The following is a 19,352-nucleotide window of genomic DNA, read 5'->3' as shown; positions in this document are numbered from 1 at the left end:
CTGGTGACCTCAGCATTTCCAGGTCGATGCTTTATCCACTGCACCACCACAGGCCAGGCCTGGGCACCTAATTTAGATGTTAGCTCTGGATATTGATGAACAAAACAAACATTGGAAGTATTTGTGACTGGCTGTTCAAAGAAATAAATGATAGACACCAACAATTTAAAAGTTTAAAGTTCTAGAGAACAGGATGATATTGTTATAAAGTAACAGCAATAAGAGAGTGGGTAGAATATATTTTCAATAACTACTTTATATAATATTTGGATGGTACTTTTAATGGATGTTCTGTAGAAAACTGCACAGAAGATAACGAAACCCACATACAAGTGCTAAATGTGCAGATATGAAGAGTGTCAGTAGGTATGCACCCTAAAATTTGGGCATAAAGAGATAAGAGAGCATTGAGTCTAAAAGAACATCCATTGTTACTTCATTTGTTCATTCATTTAGCAAATACTATTGAGAGTCTGCTCTGCATCTTGCACAGTGGTAGATGCTCTAGATAAAGTTCTCTCCCCTGTATTTAACAAGAATATAACAGTGTGGTGAGAAATGCAAACAAAGAATAATGTTAGAAAAACAAGAAGACAACAGATGGTTGTATTTTGTAACTCAAAGCTAAGGGAGAAATGTTTCAAAGACAGTGTTTCAAATATCACTATTAGATTTGAAGTCATTTAAAGTTTTAAAGCAGAGAATACATGGGGAAGAAATGGAGGTACCATTCATTGAAGAAGTACCTTTCATTGAAGAAGTTGCAGAGGGAAGGAGCAGAGACTCATGCAATGATAGTTACCAAAATTATTAATGAAAGGTTGGAAACATGTTAGTTGGTGATTAGGGCATTTTCTTTGGATTAATGAGTAATTATTAATTATTGAAAAATATCATTTCATCATAGTATCATGTTTCTTATTAAAACCACAGAAGAGCTTTTTACTTTGAGTAAACTGATTATGTTCATATGTATATATTGACAAATGACATTGTTTTCACTGAGGTAGTTCTAAACATAAAAGAAAGTAAACATATAATGTTCTGAATAGAATCCTCCAAGTTCATGGCTTTTTGTTAGTATTACACTGAGATATGGAGGTAGTTTCCTTTAAAAGGAGATCCAGCATAAAAGTTATCCACCCAATTATTTTCTACCCTTTTGCCTCAAACCACTGGCAAAGTAATTTTAGCTATTTTTTCCTAATGAAAGTTCAGCATGCCTCCTTTCTCTTGAGTTATTGTAAGAGTGTTAAGAAGAAAACAAAGTGAAATTACTGGTTCAACTCTAAACTTCTATTTCATGAAAGAAACTAGTCTCATTCTTTGAGTACAGTGATCTTCATTACAGACCAGTTCTATGCCTTATCCCACAAGTTCTTCTGCTTTAGAAACAATACTAAACAGATTTTAAGTTCAGCAGGAGTCATTGATGTTCTACAGACCATATTTGAGATGCAACAGTTTAAGAAGAAACATAATAGACCTTGGGATTACCATAGTGAATTGTGCTCTGCCAGTAACTACTTTTGGAAGGTTAAAATTAATAACTTGATCAAATAGGCACAATTCATTTGTGTGAAAATTACTTCGTTTTTTCCTAAAATGTTTTATTAAAAACATTATTGTATTTGAACATAAAATTGGAATTCTGCTTTTGTTCAGAGAATTGTTTGTGTAACTTTCTGTTTAAATTGGATTAGAACCATGTTAATTTTACATTGCCTCTGGTGAACAGCCACGGGACTATAATCTCTGCCAGTAATTTGTCACAGCAAAATTCTCTGGAGAGCCATACAAAACATTTGTGTAGTATGGATTAGACAGCAAAAGCCATATCTTAGAATGTTAATAAATGTTAATGACAAAACCCAGCTGGTAAAGCTTGGAAGTAAGATCTAATGCTTGGTGCCTATTGCCAAAAGAATGTTTAAACAGAGATTTCCATTACTCAAAGGTGATCTAGCATAGTCAATCAGTGAATTAAAAAATCATAACCTTCTAATTTAAAAAAACCTTTTATTTATAGTCACAATCATAAAAGTCTGTGTTTTCAAGCTGTAAACTTTTTTTTTTTTTTGTAACTGGGCAGGTGACAGTTGTAAAATATAAGAATCACATAAAATGGGTCCTAATTTGGAAAACAAGAAAATGATACTCCTACATTCTAGATGTGGTATCTTTGGTATACTGTGTAACACTGACTTTCAGAAGTTCTAGTTGTGAAACATTTAAGAGACAATTTAGTTTTCTTTTTCTCCTCATCTCCATGAAGATATACTGTGGAAATACTTTTAAACCAAACAAATACTTGAATTAAATTGTACCACAAAAATGCAAGTTAAAATGATCAATTTACTTCTTGTGTTCAGGACTAAGAACTAAGATTTTGGGTAGGATGTGGGTCCCTTACCATATTTGTGCACAGTAGATCTGTTTAAAACCAAGCTGATATATTTAGTTAAAACAACACAGACTTCATTGGCTGACATCAGCACTATCTTGTCCAGCCTCCTGCTTATCCACTCAGAGTAATTAATTTGATTAATTTATAAGTAATTTAGCCAAGGGTAGGATGTAAATCTTTGTTTAAGAAAACAGTTGGAGGTCCAAGTCTTGGTTAAAAACTGTGTCTTGAAACCATCCAGGCCCTCCTACTGACTTGTCAGCTCTGGGTTATTTTCAGAAAACTTTACTTGAGTTCCTTAGTTTAGTTGTAAGCTTTTTTCCCACAGACATACATGGTATGTGTGAGTGGGAGAGTACGTAGTGGCCACTTTTTAGCCGCTGTTTAGTCTAGTGTATGTGTGTTTACATCTCCTCTCTGGATTTATAGGCAGCCAAGGCAAAATAAAGATTATACTCACTTGATTGAGGAGCCTTTAACCCAGAGCACCTGGCAACAGAGAGGATTTCTTTCACTAACCTCTAATTTTTGTGTATGCATGTGTGATTATTATTAATGCTGGATCCTTGATTTAAAATTCAGGGTTTTTCTTATATATTTTAGAACTAAAATGTTTCAAGTTTTACAAAGTTAAAATTTTCTAAAGTAACCTAAAATTAAATAATCAACTTTTTCTTTTTCTGCTTGCAAATTTTCTTGCTCAGTAAAGCAAAAATTTTTTAGCACCATATGCCACAGAAAATAAAAATCACCAGTACCATTATCCCCTCCTCAGCCAGATATAATTTGGTGTACGTTTCCTTTTTTACATTTCAAAGAGGAAAGATGATTCTTATACAAAACCTCCCCCTTCTAGGTTAAGAAACAGAGCATTATCAATGCTTTAGAAGCCCTGTGTGCCTTTTCTCAACTGTATCCTCTCCAGAGGAATTACTTTCCTGAATTTGGTATTTATCATTCCTTTGCTTTGCTTTATAATTTTATAAGATATATTTTAAATATTGGTAAATGACACTGTTTAGTTTTGTGTTTTTAAACTTTATACACATCGAATTATTCTTTTTGAGTCATTCTTCTCTGACCACCTTATGTGACTCAGAATATGTGACTCAGAATTGTTTGAGATTTAACTGTTTTGATGCAAGTAGCTATAGTTCATTTTATTGTTTTCTAAAACTTAAACATATGAACATACCACAATTTATCTAGTCTTCTTCCCAGTAGACATATTTTCCCCAAATTTTCTTTTAATAAGACAGCACAAAAGTATTGTACATATAAGAGTTTCTCTAGTGTTATATCTAAAAGTGGAATTTTTGTTAGTAGGTTTCACTCATTTTGTCTTCACTAAATACAAATCACTGTCTAAAGTGTTTGTGCAAATCTACAGTTTCCAAGAGTGGTGTATAATTGTTGTTATTCTTCACACCATGTCCAGTGGCCATTCAGATGTATCATGTTGTGGCTTAAATTTTCATTTCCCTAATTGACTTTGAGCATACTTCCATATGTTTATTTGCCACTCACATGCCATTATTGTGGAATGCCATTTTATGTATTTTGCTCGAAAGAAGTAAATCAGTAGGTAGTATGGATTTTGGAGTCACCAGATATAGAATTTGAAATACCTACTATTACTGTGTTCTAGAAAGTAGGTGATGACAGAGAAATGTAGTAAAGAAGTAGAATCTTGAATTGTGTAGAAGTTCTGAAACTAAAAAGTCTTGAGTGAAATGTAAGAATTTAGTAGATGAAATAACAATAGATTAGGTATAACAGAAGCAAGCATGTGTAAACTGAATGTAAGTCAGTAAAAAGTATCCAAACAGAAGCAGAGGAGGAGAAAAAAGAGAAAATACAGCAAAAAACATAAGCAACATATGGGATAGAGTATATGAGACTATCTTTTGTGTCCAGTGGTCCCCAACCCCCGGGGCCGTGGACCGGTACCAGTCCACAGAGAAAGAATAAATAACTTAACATTATTTCCGTTTTATTTATATTTAAGTCTGAACGATGTTTTATTTTTAAAAAATGACCAGATTCCCTCTGTTACATCTGTCTAAGACTCACTCTTGACGCTTGTCTCGTAAGTTCGACAATTATATTTTAAAATACCACAGTTTTTATGCCAGTCGCATAATTTTATTTTGTGCATTTATCTGTCCCACACTAAAGGCTGGTCCATGAAAATATTTTCTGACATTAAACTGGTCCATGGCCCAAAAAAGGTTGGGGACCACTGGGATAGAGTATATGAGACTATCTTTGTGTAACTGCAGACCCCTGTCTTAGTCCATGTGGGCTGCTGTAGCAAAATACCACAAACTCCATGGCTTACAAACAACAGAAATTTTTTTCTCACTATTCTGGAGGCTGAAAGTCTGAGATCAGGGTGTGCATGCCTTGTCAGGTTCTATGTCTGGTGAGGGCTGCTTCCCAGTTGCTAAATGGCCCCAGTTTTACTGTGTCTTCACGTGGCAGAAGGGGCTAGGACACTTTGTCAGACCTCTTTTGTAAGGGCATTAATCTTATTCATAAGGGCTTGCCTTCGTGACCTAATCATTTTCCAAAGGCCCCCATCCCCTGACATCACATTGAGGATTAGGTTTCAACATAAAAATTTTGGGAAGATGCAAACATTCAGCCTATAGCAACTCCCAGGAGAAAACAGAAAATGTGGGAGAAAAGCAATATATGAAGAGATACTGGCTAAGAATTCTGTAAAGTATAAAATCACAGATTCAAGAAAGTCTACTAGCTCTCAGCAAGATAAACACAAGGTAAATCATATCTAGATGCATCATAGTACAACTAATTAAGCAAGAAAATTTTAAAAGCTGTGGAGGTAAAGGGCAATAGTACTTTCATAGGAGCAGCAATAAGACTGACAGATGATTTTCAACAAAAGTGAAAGAATTTATGAAACAGTAGGATAATATCCTTAAAGTACTGAAAGAAAATAACTACCAACCTAAAATTATGTACCCAGGAAAATGTCCTTCATAAATGAAATTGATATAAGTCTTTCAGACAAGTGAAATTAGAAAATATTTTGAACTGAAAAATAATGAAAATACAACATATCAAGACATGGGACTTAATGCTCAGGGGGAAATTAATAGCCTCAAGTGCACTTAGAAGACAAGAAAAACATTGAATCTGTTCTCTAAGTACACCTTTCAAACAATCAGTAAAAGAACAAGAAATTAAATTAGAAACAAGAAAATAATCAAGGTGAGTAAAATTTAATGAAATAGGAAAAAATGTACAATATTAAGCCAAAAGTTGTTTTATGAACAGAACCTCCCCTTTGGCAATGAGTGTTCAAGGACAGAGGAATAAAATGGCAATCGGGCTACACATCACAGACATTTAACAAGAGGACGGTATAAAAAATTATGTGAGTCTGAGAAACAGAACTTACAGAACTGACACAAAAAGAAACAAAATAGAAGTAGTTATATAATAAGAGAAATTGAATCTGTAGTGGAAAAACGTTCCCACAAAAGTTTTCAGACCCAGGTAGCTTCACATATGAATTTTAGTAAACATTTTAGAAGTAACACTAATCTTATACAAACTAGTTTTGGAAACTAGGAAGAGAGTATACCTCACCTCTTTTAAAAAACGAGACCAGCATAATCTTGATTCTACAATCTGATAAGGATATTATAAGAACAAAATTAATTGACCAGTCTCATGAACATAGATAATAAAACATGTATCACAGTCAAGTTTACTTATTAAACAAAGGCAAAGTTAGATATCTACTACCTTAAAAGAATAAAAGGTAATAAATTTTAAGTGATTATATAAAAAATGCAGAAAAAGTCAATACTGTTTCATAATTAACAAACTAAGACTGTATGTAATGGAAGTTTCTTAATCTAATAAAGGATATGTACATAAGACCTATCTTTCTTAAGGAAAGTTTTCCCCCGAGGTCAGGAATGAGAGAAAGATGCCTTCTATCACCATATCTTATCAACATTGTACTAGAGGTTCTAGCCAGTGTACCGGGCCAAGAGAAAGAAAGGCTGTATCAGTTACGAAGGAAAGTAAAACTGCCACTGTTTTCAGATGACACTGTTATATACTTAGAAAACTAGAGAGTGTCTACAAATGACCTATCAGAAGGAATGAATTTAGTAAGTTTGTGGGAAACACAGTATGTAATGATCAATTTGAGTTCTCTGTACTAGATATAATTAAAGAAGAAAAATTTTACAACTCTCCATTTCAATATACCTAGGAACACAAAGATGTTACTCTTAGTATTATATTAAAAGTAAGAAGACCTAAATAATAGGAGAGGTAAACCATATTCATCGACTAAGGAATGATTTTGGCCAAATTGATCTGTAGATTCAGCATAATCAAATCATACCAGGACCTTTTTTTCCCCAGCCCTAGAAATTGAGAATTATTCCCCCAGCCTGAGAAATTGAGAATTATATGAAAATGCAGGAGTCAAGAATAACTTAAGAATTTTGAAAAGCCAAAGATAGAAGATGTTTCAGATATCAAGAGATCAGTGACTAAGACAGTATATTTTTAATTCAAGGACAGAATTAACTCAGGTTAGAGGTCCGGAAACAAACCTATTCATATAGTGGACAGAGGTAATACAAGACAGGTGATGCCTAGTGGTGGGGTTTGGCAGGATGGTGTTTTCCAGTAAATATTGCTAGGTCGTTACAGCTCTATATGGGGGGAAGAATAAATCTCACACCATACCCAATTGCATATGGATTACTGATCTAAATCAGCGGTTCTCAACCTGTGGGTCGCGACCCCGGTGGGGGTCGAACGACCAAAACACAGGGGTCACATTAAAAATGTATAATAAATATGTATTTTCCGATGGCTTTAGGCGACCCCCGTGTTTTGGTCGTTCGACCCCCGCCGGGGTCGCGACCCACAGGTTGAGAACCGCTGATCTAAATGAAGCTTCAAGAGGGTAACATAAGAGTATTTTCAAGACTGAGACAGGCAAAAACTTACTTAAATTGGACATAGAGGTACTAGCTTAAAAAGAATAGACATAAATTTGGGCTGTAATAAAATTAAACCAGAAATACCATTAAGCAGTGAAAAGGCAAGACAAAGATGAATGGAAAATACCTGGAATTTAAATAAGTGGCAAAGGACTTATCCAATATACAGAGTGGGACAAAAGTAGTTTCGTAGTGTTTGCATAGAAAATAATACAAACTCCATGTTTCCCATACTCACAACTGTTAACCTAGCTTTGTCTATAAAGAACCTGTATATAAAGAACTACAAACATATAAATGAAGATAGGTAGCCAAGTAGAGAGAGCAGAGTGCCAAATGGTTCAACAGGAACTTTATAAAAGAATATATCCAAATGCCATTAAAAACATTTAAACACATTCAACCTCATTAGTCTTTGAAAAAATGAAAAATAGAATCACAATGAGATACTACCACTGCATTATCTATAAGAATAGATTAAGTGCAAAAAAAATTTGATATTACCAAGTGTTGACAAAAACATTGAACACTGGCATACTCACACGGAAGTATAAATTTGTACTACTATTTTGCACACTTTGATAATACTTACTGTTACAGAAAGTCTCATACCCTTACAACCTGTGGGTTGTAATCCTAGATACATACATACATACCCAATAGAAATGCATACAAATATGTGCCAAGGGGCATGTGCAATACTGTTCGTGTCAGCGTTATAATGCAAAACTGGAAACTAACCCAATTGATCCTCAGCAGAGGAATGAATAAATTGTATATCCATCCAATGGGATGCCAAATACTAACATGAATCATCAACTATACATACTAATGATCTTGAAAAAATTGTTAAGTGAAAGAAGTGAGACATAAAGTAATATATATGTCCAATTCCATTTATATAAATTTCAAAGCAGTCAAAACTTATTTGTGGTATTGGAAAATAAGATAGTAGTTATGTTTGGGGAAGGGTGGAAACACAGGGACATCTGGGGTTCTGATAATTTTCTGTTTCTTGATCTGGTTGGTTGTCGAGTGGGTCATTTGTGAAGTTTTATGAAAATGCACACTTGTGATTTGGCAGTTTTCTGTTATTCAAAAAAGGGTTTGCTTAAAAAAAAGACATATCTATTGGTCTAGCTCTCCCATTTTTGGGTTCTGTACTAAAGAAAGAAAAGCACCTGTCCCTAAAAATACAGGTAGGAAGATTTGTGAGTGATACTAGATGATAGGATGTTTTATTGCAGCATTGCTTATAGTACCAAAAGCTTCTGTTATTGAGAGAGGAGTTGAAAAAACACCGGAATATTCATTTGTGGAATGTTACAGTGTATTTTAAAGAAATTTTGTCATGTGCATAGATTTTTGGGTGAGCCTGGAGAAAAGAGTGGAAAGGCATGTCGTGATTGGAGATGGGAGTGGAATTAGTGACAATGCAGGGACAGTTACTGAATTTTTCTTGACATCTTTGTATAATTAACAACTTCTTAGATGCTGTTCTTGCCGCTGGTCTTTGTGGCAATTTATTGTATTGTCAGCAGACTTTTTCTTGCCTTCAATTTTGGTTTATATTATGCTATTCAGCTAACCTCAATCACTGACTGGGCCATGACAGATTATGTCTTACAATAAGAAGAGAAGTTATGGAGTTTTAAAAGAGAATCTGGTCATTTCTGGATAATATGTGACTCATAGAATTGGCAGCATGTGGCTGTATCATGGTTACTGTCAAATAGGATTATATTTGTAAGTCAAAGTCATGAAAAATATTTATTCCTAACATTAAACATCTGGTTTATTTGTTTCTTTCAAGCGGGAGCAAGAAAGTCAAATGGCTCGTCTTAAAAAACAGCAAGAAGAATTAGAACAGATGAGACTACGTTACCTGGCTTCTGAGGAAAAAGATACAGTGAAAACTGAGCGACAAGAATTGTTGGATATAAGAAATGAATTGAACAGGTATGGTAACTAAAACAGTACACTTCTTTTTCATATAAAACCAGTTCTAATAAGACAACCTTTTAATTGGTCATTGGTCCAGGCAAAGTATGTCAGGTCTTTGAAGAATAAAGTAGATCCTATACTATAAAGTGTAGTTGATTTGTTCAACAGAAAATTTATGCCAAAAACCATTATTACACTCAAAATTTTTGTCATGAATGTAGCTATATATCAAATCTATTTAGCTTTTTTGTTTCCATTCATAGTATTAATATCTTAAATTGTATTTTTGTGTGACTACTTCAGGATTATTGCTACTATTTTAAAGTAATTGATTATGCTAAATTTTTAATGACAAAGTATAAGGAGTTTCAAATTTAGTTATAGTAGTAATATAATAGCTTTTATTGAGCCCTAATTATGTGCCAGGAGCTATTTTAAATGCCTGACATGCCTGTCTTGTTTTCTTTACAAAGCAAGTTTTTTTGTGGTTTTTTTCAGTTTTTTGTTGTTGTTGTTGTTTTGTGACCGAGACAGAGGGACAGATAAGGACAGACAGGAAGTGAGAGAGAAGAGAAGCATCAATTCTTCGATGCGGCACCTTAGTTGTTCATTGATTGTTTTCTCATATGTGCCTTGATTTGGGGTAGGGGCTACAGCAGACCGAGTGACCCCTTGCTCAAGCCAGCGACCTTGGGTCCAAGCTGGTGAGCCTTGCTCAAACCAGATGAGCCCGTGCTCAAGCCGGTGACCTCAGGGTTTTGAACCTGGGTCCTCCTTGCCAAATCCAATGCTCTATCCACTGTGCCCACTGCCTGTTCAGGCTCAAAGCAACTTTTGGAGGAAGATATTACCCCCATATTAGAGATGAGGAAACTAAGAATTAAAGAAATTTAAGTACCATTTCTAACTTCACACAGCTAGTAAATCGGAGTCAGAGTTCAGTGATTCCAGAGGTTGTATTTTTAATTACTGTGCTACACTGGGCTTCTCTGTAGTGTCACATTTGTCTTAGTTACAATTTCAGCAGTATTTCATATTAGAAAAGTCATCTATATGAAACAGCATAAGAACAAATTATAGTCTTGGGGGAAGACATTTTAACTTAGTTAAGCAAGAGATAATACTATTTTTGTTTCAGCAAAGTGTACTGTCTTAGCTAGGGATGCCACAAAGTACTATAGATTGGTGCCTTAAATAACAGTAATTTACTGTGTCACAGTTTTGGAGGGTAGAGTTCAAGATCAGGGTGCCAGCATGTGGGTTTCTGTAGAGGACTCTTCCTGACTTGCACACAGCTGCTTTCCCACTGTCCTCACAGGGTGGGCAGAGAGGGCAGGCTCCCTGGTGCTTTCTTCACCACGGTGCTAATTCCAGCACGAGGTTCCCATGTCCCAAAAGCCAAAGACCCTCTCATTGGGGAATAAGGCTTTAGCATATTACTTTGGAGGAATATAATTTAGTTCATTTGACAACACATTCCATGACAACACATTCATGACAGCTCATGTATGAGCTGGGGAAACTCAGTCACTATATTAAGTGGGTTCAGAGCTGAATTGAATAACTGCATTTAGAATATTAATGCATAAGTATAACTAGGAAAAGGTCAAGGTTTATAGTGCCATGCTGTAAGGCTCAATTCATGCTATTATTTTTTATTAAGGAAATAATTATTTGGCATGTACTGTGTTTAAACTTGGAAGATGTTACAAATTAGTTAACTATACCATAATCCTTGCCTTTCAAAATTTGCTATCATATAGTCATGTGCTGCTTAAAGACGGGGATGTATTCTCAAGAATACATTATTAGGTGATTTCATCGTTATTTGAACATCACAGAACACACTTACACAAACCTAGATGGTGTAACCTACTACACACCTAGGCTATATGGTATTGCCTATTGCTCCTAGGCTACAAGCCTGTACAGCATGTTACTACAAAACAACTCAAGATTAAATCATACATGAGAAAGTGATGCAGTCAAGAGACGCAGTAAACAAGAGATATATGAGGCTTATGCCAGCCTAACAAGTTTATAGTAGGTTTTTTATTAAGTAGAAAGAGTATACTCTAAAATAATGGTAAAAAAGATACTCTAATAAAAACAAATCAGCAAGAGGCATCTATTGTTATTATTGTAAAGTATTATGGACAGTACACAGTTGTATGCACTATACTTGTTTATACAACTGGCAGTGAGTGCATAGTATGCTTACACCAACATCACAGACACATTGTGTGTGGCACTGTGATAGTACGATGGCGACCACATGATTAGACAGTGCGTGACTGGAGAGCACATTTTTGGTTTCAGTTTAGCAAATATATATTAAGTTTTTACTGTTTGCTAAGTACTGTTTTGGTGGCTTAAATGAACATAGCCATGTTGTCTATCAAATGAATAGTTGTACAAAACTGAATCTTATCTTTAATATCTTAAATTGTTTCAGAGAGAACTGAAACCAATAAAATTAAATGTATTAGAGTCAAAAGGAGAGTCCTCTGTATAAATTATAAGAAAAGTTTCTTAAGTAATTGAAAAGATGTTTAAAAAAACAGTTAATGTGAAGAAGCCACTACTTTAAGTACTCACTAATAACAGTGACTTGACTGCCAAAGAGCCAGTGTAGTTAGGGACATTCATAGATGTAGCATTCAGTGCTCAGCACTAGTACAGTCACCTCTAGCATGTTCTCATCCAGTGTGCAACACACTTACAGGGAAATCAGCTACCTAGAGAACTTCTAGTAGAATGTGAACAAGAAGTGGTTTGAAGAGTATAGGCTATTGACCCTGAAGAGAACTCTTGGGCAGAGTATTAGCTGTCTCACATATCTGCAGGGCTACCATGTTAAAAATAAGTAAAGCAAGTTATCCTCTTGAGCAACATCATAGCTAGATACTGGAAAATATAAGGGCACATACTGAGTTCAATATGAGAAGGTACTTTTTAATAGAAGTTCTAAAAAGTAGTAGGTTCCTAGTGGCAGGAAATTGATAAGTGGAGTCCAAACATAGTGTTTGTCAGGGAAGTCAAGTTTCCTTTGATATCTTTATAGCCTTCATCAGCACAGTGTTCTAAAATCCTATTGCTTCCATGATTGAGGATTTGCATGTTTGTAAAGCTTTTAGAGATAAGCTATCAGATGTGTTGAAATTTTGTTTGTCCTTTAGGCATAAACAGATGAACAAAGGAAATTGTTGAACTTTCTGGAACATAATTTGTTGTATGTCATTAATTTGCCTAGAGGACCTCTTCCTCCAGAGAGCTATAAGAATCAGGATAAGGGGAAACAACTATTCAGAAATCTTCCCTTACCTGTGAACATGAATTGCTCAAGTTTGTACAGTACCTCATTAACCACCTGACTTCCACCTGTCCAAAAGCACAGTGCCCTGTTTAGGCTTTTTTCCCCCCCTTTCTTTCTGAAAACAGATGGAGATATTTGATGTCCCTGGACTGTATTCTTCAGTTTCCAATTCTTTTGTGGGGAATTTTAGGAGTCAGTTCAAGTTTCAAAGGGTCATCTGAACAAATGAAACTGCATACTACCAACAGTCCTACAGCCTTTCTGCTGGGCCCCAGTCCTCAGCTGCCAGAGTAGGATGTTCTCCTCACTGACTCTTCTTCTCTCCCACTGTATTTGTAAGTTCAGAAGTGGATTTGGTTCTCATTGACTTACTTACTCTGAAGACCATCTAGAAGCAGGGGCTTACTCGCAACTGCTTTATCTTATTTATAAGACAAAATTTAGAAGTAGCTGCAAATTAAAACATTTTTGTAGCCATTTACATAGAGGAGTATTAAGTTATATCTTAGTTGTACATTCTAAATTAAATTAAAAATACTCCTTGTCCACGGTTGGCTCAGTGGTAGAGCATTGGCCTGGCATGTGGAAGTCTCAGGTTCGATTCCCAGCCAGGGCACACAGGAGAAGCGCCCATCTGCTTCTCCACCCCTCCCCCTCTCTTTTCTCTCTATATCTCTCTTCCCCTCCTGCAGCTAAGGCTCCATTGGAGCACAGTAGGTCCAGGTGCTGAGGAAGGTTCCATGACCTTTGCCTCAGGCGCTAGAATGGCCCCAGTTGCAACTGGAGCAACGCCCCCTAGCAGGCTTGCTGGTGGATCCCAGTCGGGCATAGGCAGGGGTCTGTCTCTCTGCCTCCCTACTTCTCACTTCAGAAAAATACAAAAAAAAAAAGAAAAGAAAAATATTCTTTGTCCAAAGTTCCCCTTACTATTACTTAGTTCCCCTTACTATTACTATTGCATTTTCAAGGCAATGTGATTAACAGTACTCCATTAGAAATACCCAAACCTCAGACTGACACCTGCTCTCCCTTCTTCATCTCTTACATGAGGTCATCACAAACATTACTTGAAGATATCTATACAAAATCTTAAAATGTACATGCCCTTTGAACCAGGCATTCACATTTATAGAATTTCACTTTCTATGAATAGCGAAATGAACTTCATAACAGTAAGGACTTTTCTTCTTGATTCATTATAGTATCCCACAAACCTAACATTTTTTGGTACAAATAGATGTTTGTTGAATGAATTTAGAAGAAAATGTTATGTTCAGAACAGCAATAACAACAAAGGTTTAACTACCTAAAGACCAAATTAAAGGATAAGTGGAAACATTGATTTTTAGAAAAATATTTAAAATATATACGGTATGCATTATAAATTGAAAAGAAATACAGGAAATTATTACTCAGATAGGTTATCTCTGGATAAGATTATGCTGATTTTATTTTCTTTTTTTGCACATTTCCAAAATTTCTCCAGTTTTCATGTATTTTATAATTAGAAAAACAAGTATTGTTTTTAAAACTGTCTTTTATAAGTGTGCCAAGTGTAACACTGGTTTTTGTTTTCTTCCTGAAAATATTACTAAAAACGTATTTTACCATTAAATCATTTTGTTTTAAATGGCATTGTTAAGAAAACCAAAACAATATTTGTTGACGGCTAGAGCGGTATTTGTTCTTGACTTCTCAGGTTAAGGCAACAAGAACAAAAACAGTACCAGGATTCCAGAGAGATTGCAAGTGGAAAAATGGATAGTCCACATGGCAATGCCTTGGAAGAAGGTTTGGATGATTATTTGACTCGCCTAATAGAAGAAAGGGATACTTTGATGAGGACGGGTGTGTATAATCACGAGGATCGAATAATAAGTGAACTTGACCGACAGATCAGAGAGGTTTTGGCAAAAAACAATGCCAGTAATTAATACCATTTGGAAAATCTTTACAGACTCCAGGTCTAAATTTTAAATTCATCGTAAAATCCCTCAAATGAAAGGAAAAATGGATGTTTTAAGATGCAACTTTCAATTTTTTTATAAGCAGAATTTTATATGCTTTTGTATAGTATTTATTTGATTTTATTTACTTTTTGCTACCTCTCCCATTCTGGTTGTATTTGCAATTGCATTTTAAATACTCATTTTAAATGACTTTTCAGTATTTCTCAATTTATAATTTCATGGCTCATTTTCAGAACAGCTTTTCACTAAATTTGTTCTAGTAGGAAAAACTGCAGTAATTTTCAGTTATGTAACTTTGCATATTGAGCCAAAAGATTATATGTTTCACTTTAAAAATGTTGTGTCCTATTCATTTTAATATAGATACCTTCATTATTTATACCAATTGTTAATGTAATCAGTTTTATTTAACTCATTTTAGATGTCCTATCTTTTGCACTTACAACGTTTGCAAGTGCCAAGTTTGAAAACAGAAAGCAGGGTCAATGCAGAGAAGCCATATAATGTTGAGAGCCAAATTAGTCTCTATTTAAATAAAGTTAATACAGATTATACTTGTTTCAAGAACTATTGCATATTCAAATTTTCAGTGTGCTCCTAACTTTTTAAGAATATGAAGTAATAGCGTAATAAGGTCTTTGTCGACCTCCTGCTTAAGATTACATCACTTGCTTTTGTAGAAAATAGAGATTTCTTTTTATTTTCCAGTAAGACTAGTTAACTCTGTAATAAAACATGGAGCAGACACTTAAAGGCTTCACCTGAGAAAGTAGAATGAAAAACATTTTCTCCCCCAATTTTAATCAGTCTTTTTAAAAAGTACACGAGATGAAATCATGGGATTTACACGGTGCCATGTCTGTATAAACTTTTACGAATCTCTTTATATCACACTATTCAGAGCCAGCATTCACCCTCAAAGCAGCACTTTCCACGTCCTTTCACAGGGCAATGAAAAGGGTTATTATATGTAGTTTGAAATTTCTGACTCCCAAATATAATAAATTTAAGTGTCTACTTTAGGAAGTATACATACTATTTACTGAAAACATCTATAAAAGCAGAATAGGCTATTTGGAAACACTAAATTAATTTCCTGTTGCTTTCCAAGGAGGGATATTTCTTGTTTAGGAAATTAAAGTCCCTACATGCATTATATGCTTTTTTCTTTATTAACAAAGTATTAATCTAAAAACCACCCAGCAGTAAATAAGAGAAAGAAATGACTGAATAAAAGAATAATGAATATGTGAATCATAGCAGGAATCTGAAATATTAATTATGGTTAGGCATTTTCTCTCATTGATTTTCAGGCCACATGAATTGAACAATATTCTTTTTGTTTCGGAAGGTCTCGGATAAAATATGGTGACAGTGCCTTCAATTGCATTGTGTGCTGCATGTGACTGTTTTCAAACACTAGAGGGGGCCTTAGATTTAAAGAAACTAAAGGACTTTTCTAAAATGAATGTGTGGTTCATTTTGTCCTCAGTAAAGCTATCTTTTGGCTGTGTATTTTAACAAATAAAATCAAAACTGTGTGCATGTTTGAGTTCCTGAGCAGTACTTTTGTTTTAAACCGAGTGAGCAGATGCTTAACACTTCCCCTAGTAAGTCGCTTTATCTGTTTTTCAAGTGCTTACATTGCATATGCTTTTTTATGTCTTAAAATTGGAAGAGTGTGAAATTTTAACACTTTTTTTGTAGCCCTTCAGCAACAGCCATTTCATTTGTCTGTGGCATTTAACATATCTATACTGATTGCTCTAAAATTATTGCCAATCCCTGGGAGTTGAGTATGACCACAGTAGATGAATGAATTGAGCAAGTGAGTGATGAATGAGTAAATCTCCTCATTACTGCATAGAACAGCAGACCTTTCATCAACTATTTTTATATGAAATAAAATTCATCGTTAAACTCTTAGTGATTCCTTTTCAAGGAGAAAGTCTATTTCCACATGTAAGGTTGGCTCATACCGCATGGAGGGGTGTTCCACGTCTACCAGGTATGTGGTGCTGTGTCTGTGTAGTCTTGGAGCCTTCATAGGTATATCCCAGTAATTTCTTTCTAGAGCTGGGTTCCTGTTGCTTCCCGCAAGGGTGGGAATTTGAGCATGACTTCAGGATGTATGGGGGCACTGCACGAACATCTTAAGTGTCAGCTGTCTAGTGTACGCAGATGACTTTCTCGTCTGCTTACTGCTCTGTCCAGATACTGCCCAACCTGAGTCTGGGTGCTGAGGTCATCCCAGGTCACATGTCAGCCACCTCAGAATGGACTGGCCTGCTTCTTGCAGTCTGTAAAAGGCACCTCTTGGGAGTATGTATGGACTTTTTTGTGTATGAGACAGAGGGACAGATAGGGATAGACAGACAAGAAGAGAGAGATGAGAAACATCAATTCTTTGTTGCGACTCCTTAGTTGTTCATTGATTGCTTTCTCACTGTATGGACTTTTAAAAGGTGGCCTCTCACTACTATTATATCCAGCTTAAGGAAATACATAATTTGATTTCTTCTTATAAAAGTCACATGCCATAAATAAAATTCACCTTATAAAATATATAATTCAATAGTTTTTAGCATATTCATATAACTGTGCACCATCACTACCATCTAATTCTAGAACTGTGATCATCCCCAAAAGAAACATATTCATTAGCAGTCACTCCCCTCCTCTCCTTTCCCCACTTCCTAACAACCACCAACTTACCTTCTGCCTCTGTGGATTTGCTTATTCTGAACATTTTGTATAAATAAAACCCCACATAGATATTGAAAATTGAAAATATTAGAAAACCCGAAGTATTTTTCTATGACCAGTCTCTATGGCAGGGGTCCCCAAACTTTTTACACAGGGGGCCAGTTCACTGTCCCTCAGACCGTTGGAGGGCCGGACTATAAAAAAACTATGAACAAATCCCTATGCACACTGCACATATCTTATTTTAAAGTAGAAAAACAAAATGGGAACAAATACAATATTTAAAATAAAGAACAAGTAAATTTAAATCAACAAACTGACCAGTATTTCAATGGGAACTATGCTCCTCTCACTGACCACCAATGAAAGAGGTGCCCCTTCCGGAAGTGCGGCGGGGGCCAGATAAATGGCCTTGGGGCCGCATGCGGCCCGCAGGCCGTAGTTTGGGGACCTCTGCTCTATGGTATACATTTTATCAGATGTTGAATTAAATGATGGAGCTGTAGAAGGCCGACATAAGAGTATAATATTTGTTCATCAGTTAAGAATATAGCTCAAATGTTCTGTCACCTATTTAAGCAGAGACCAGAAATAATAGTGACAGGTAGATAATGTTCTGCTGTAACATCTCTAAGCAATCCTGTTATGTTTGAAATGGATTGCTGATACAAGGTATCTATCCTGCCATTGGTATCATCAAAATGGTGCACATTCCCACATGTTCCTAAGAGTTTGGGGACAGCCTGACGCCTGACCAGGTGGTGGCGCAGTGGGTAGAGCTTCAGACTGGGATGCAGAAGACCCAGGCTTGAAACCAAGGTTGCCAGCTTGAGTGCAGACTCATCTGGCTTGTGCATGGGATCATAGACATGACCCCATGGTCTCCGGCTTGAGCCCAAAGGTCACTGTCTTGAAGCCCAAGGTCTCTGGCTTGAGCCTGCCTCCCCTCCAGTCACGGCACATATGAGAAAGCAATCAATGAACACCTAAGGTGCTGCAATAAAGAATTGATGCTTCTCATCTTTCTCCCTTCCTATTTGTCTATCCCTGTCTCTCTCCATCTCTCGCTAAAAAAAAATAAAAAAAAGTTTGGGGACAATAGTAAAAGTGTGCTTAGTTAGAGTAAGCACAGTTAACCAGAACAGAGCATCCGTGAGGACAGAGGTCAGGTCTGTCTTTCTGCTCTAGGCCAGGACTAAAAATAGTGCCTGCCACATGCAGGCACTCAAAATTTGCTGCATTCATAAAGAAAGACGGGAACAAAAGATTTGATATTGTCTGCATTATGGGTAGTGGAAATAGTTCTATAGCATTGTGAATATATTTAATACCACTGAATTATTTTCTTAAAGCAATTAAATTTTGTTATATATATTTTTACCACAATTTAAGAAAAGTTGGCCTCGAGTCTCCCTACACAGTGTTTTCATGCTGCAAGTGTTCTGCATATGAGTTGCCTGTCAGTCCGTTCTTGAAGATACTGTTCTGTCCTTGATGTAGGAATGGCTGAGCTACTTCATTATGTTTGTAGCACCTTTGTTAACAAAACCTGAAATCAGTGAAAATTAATGGCTACATTTTCATCCCATCTTCTAAAAGTAAATTGAAGGTTCCTTGAAATGTGGAATTGTAATGCCTTCAGGTTTATAAAATTAAGGTCTTGTTATCCTTTCAAAAAAAGAACAACAACAATATTTTTTAAAATCACTGGTTGTGTAATTTAGCAGATAATCCAGACCATGGACAAATTAGAATTTTTCACAATGAATTACTAGTTCCCTAAAATAGACACAGGATCTTTTTGTTGGCTATAATCTGACTGTTGGCTGGTGGTCTTATTAACTGATAAAATGATTTGTGTGGGAATGCTGAATAAAGTCTGGTTGAATGATTTTTAATATGTTATGACTTGAAATTTTAAATCTGTCTTTGATATTTGTGTTTTGGCAACTGTGACACAGGCCTCAGAGCCCAGACTTTTCAGCGTGTACTTTCCTGCCACCTGCTCT

The 19,352-nt window shown here is 35.7% G+C and overlaps 1 protein-coding gene across 1 annotated transcript in view; it reads left to right on the top strand.

Annotated features, from left to right (window-relative positions):
* Nucleotides 1–16,563, top strand: part of CEP120 (centrosomal protein 120) — a 68,071-nt gene extending 51,508 nt beyond the window's left edge. Inside the window, exons 20-21 of the mRNA XM_066382101.1 lie at nt 9,221–9,366; nt 14,367–16,563. Of these exons, the coding sequence (XP_066238198.1) occupies nt 9,221–9,366; nt 14,367–14,601 (381 nt within the window). The 3' untranslated portion in view covers nt 14,602–16,563. The remainder of the gene's footprint in view (nt 1–9,220; nt 9,367–14,366) is intronic.
* Nucleotides 16,564–19,352: the final 2,789 nt, after the last annotated feature.

This window comes from Saccopteryx leptura, chromosome 4 (assembly GCF_036850995.1).
Source record: "Saccopteryx leptura isolate mSacLep1 chromosome 4, mSacLep1_pri_phased_curated, whole genome shotgun sequence".
NCBI lineage: Eukaryota > Metazoa > Chordata > Mammalia > Chiroptera > Emballonuridae > Saccopteryx > Saccopteryx leptura.
The sequence above is the reverse complement of the archived record's forward strand: the minus strand, read 5'-3'. Positions and strand labels throughout refer to the sequence as shown.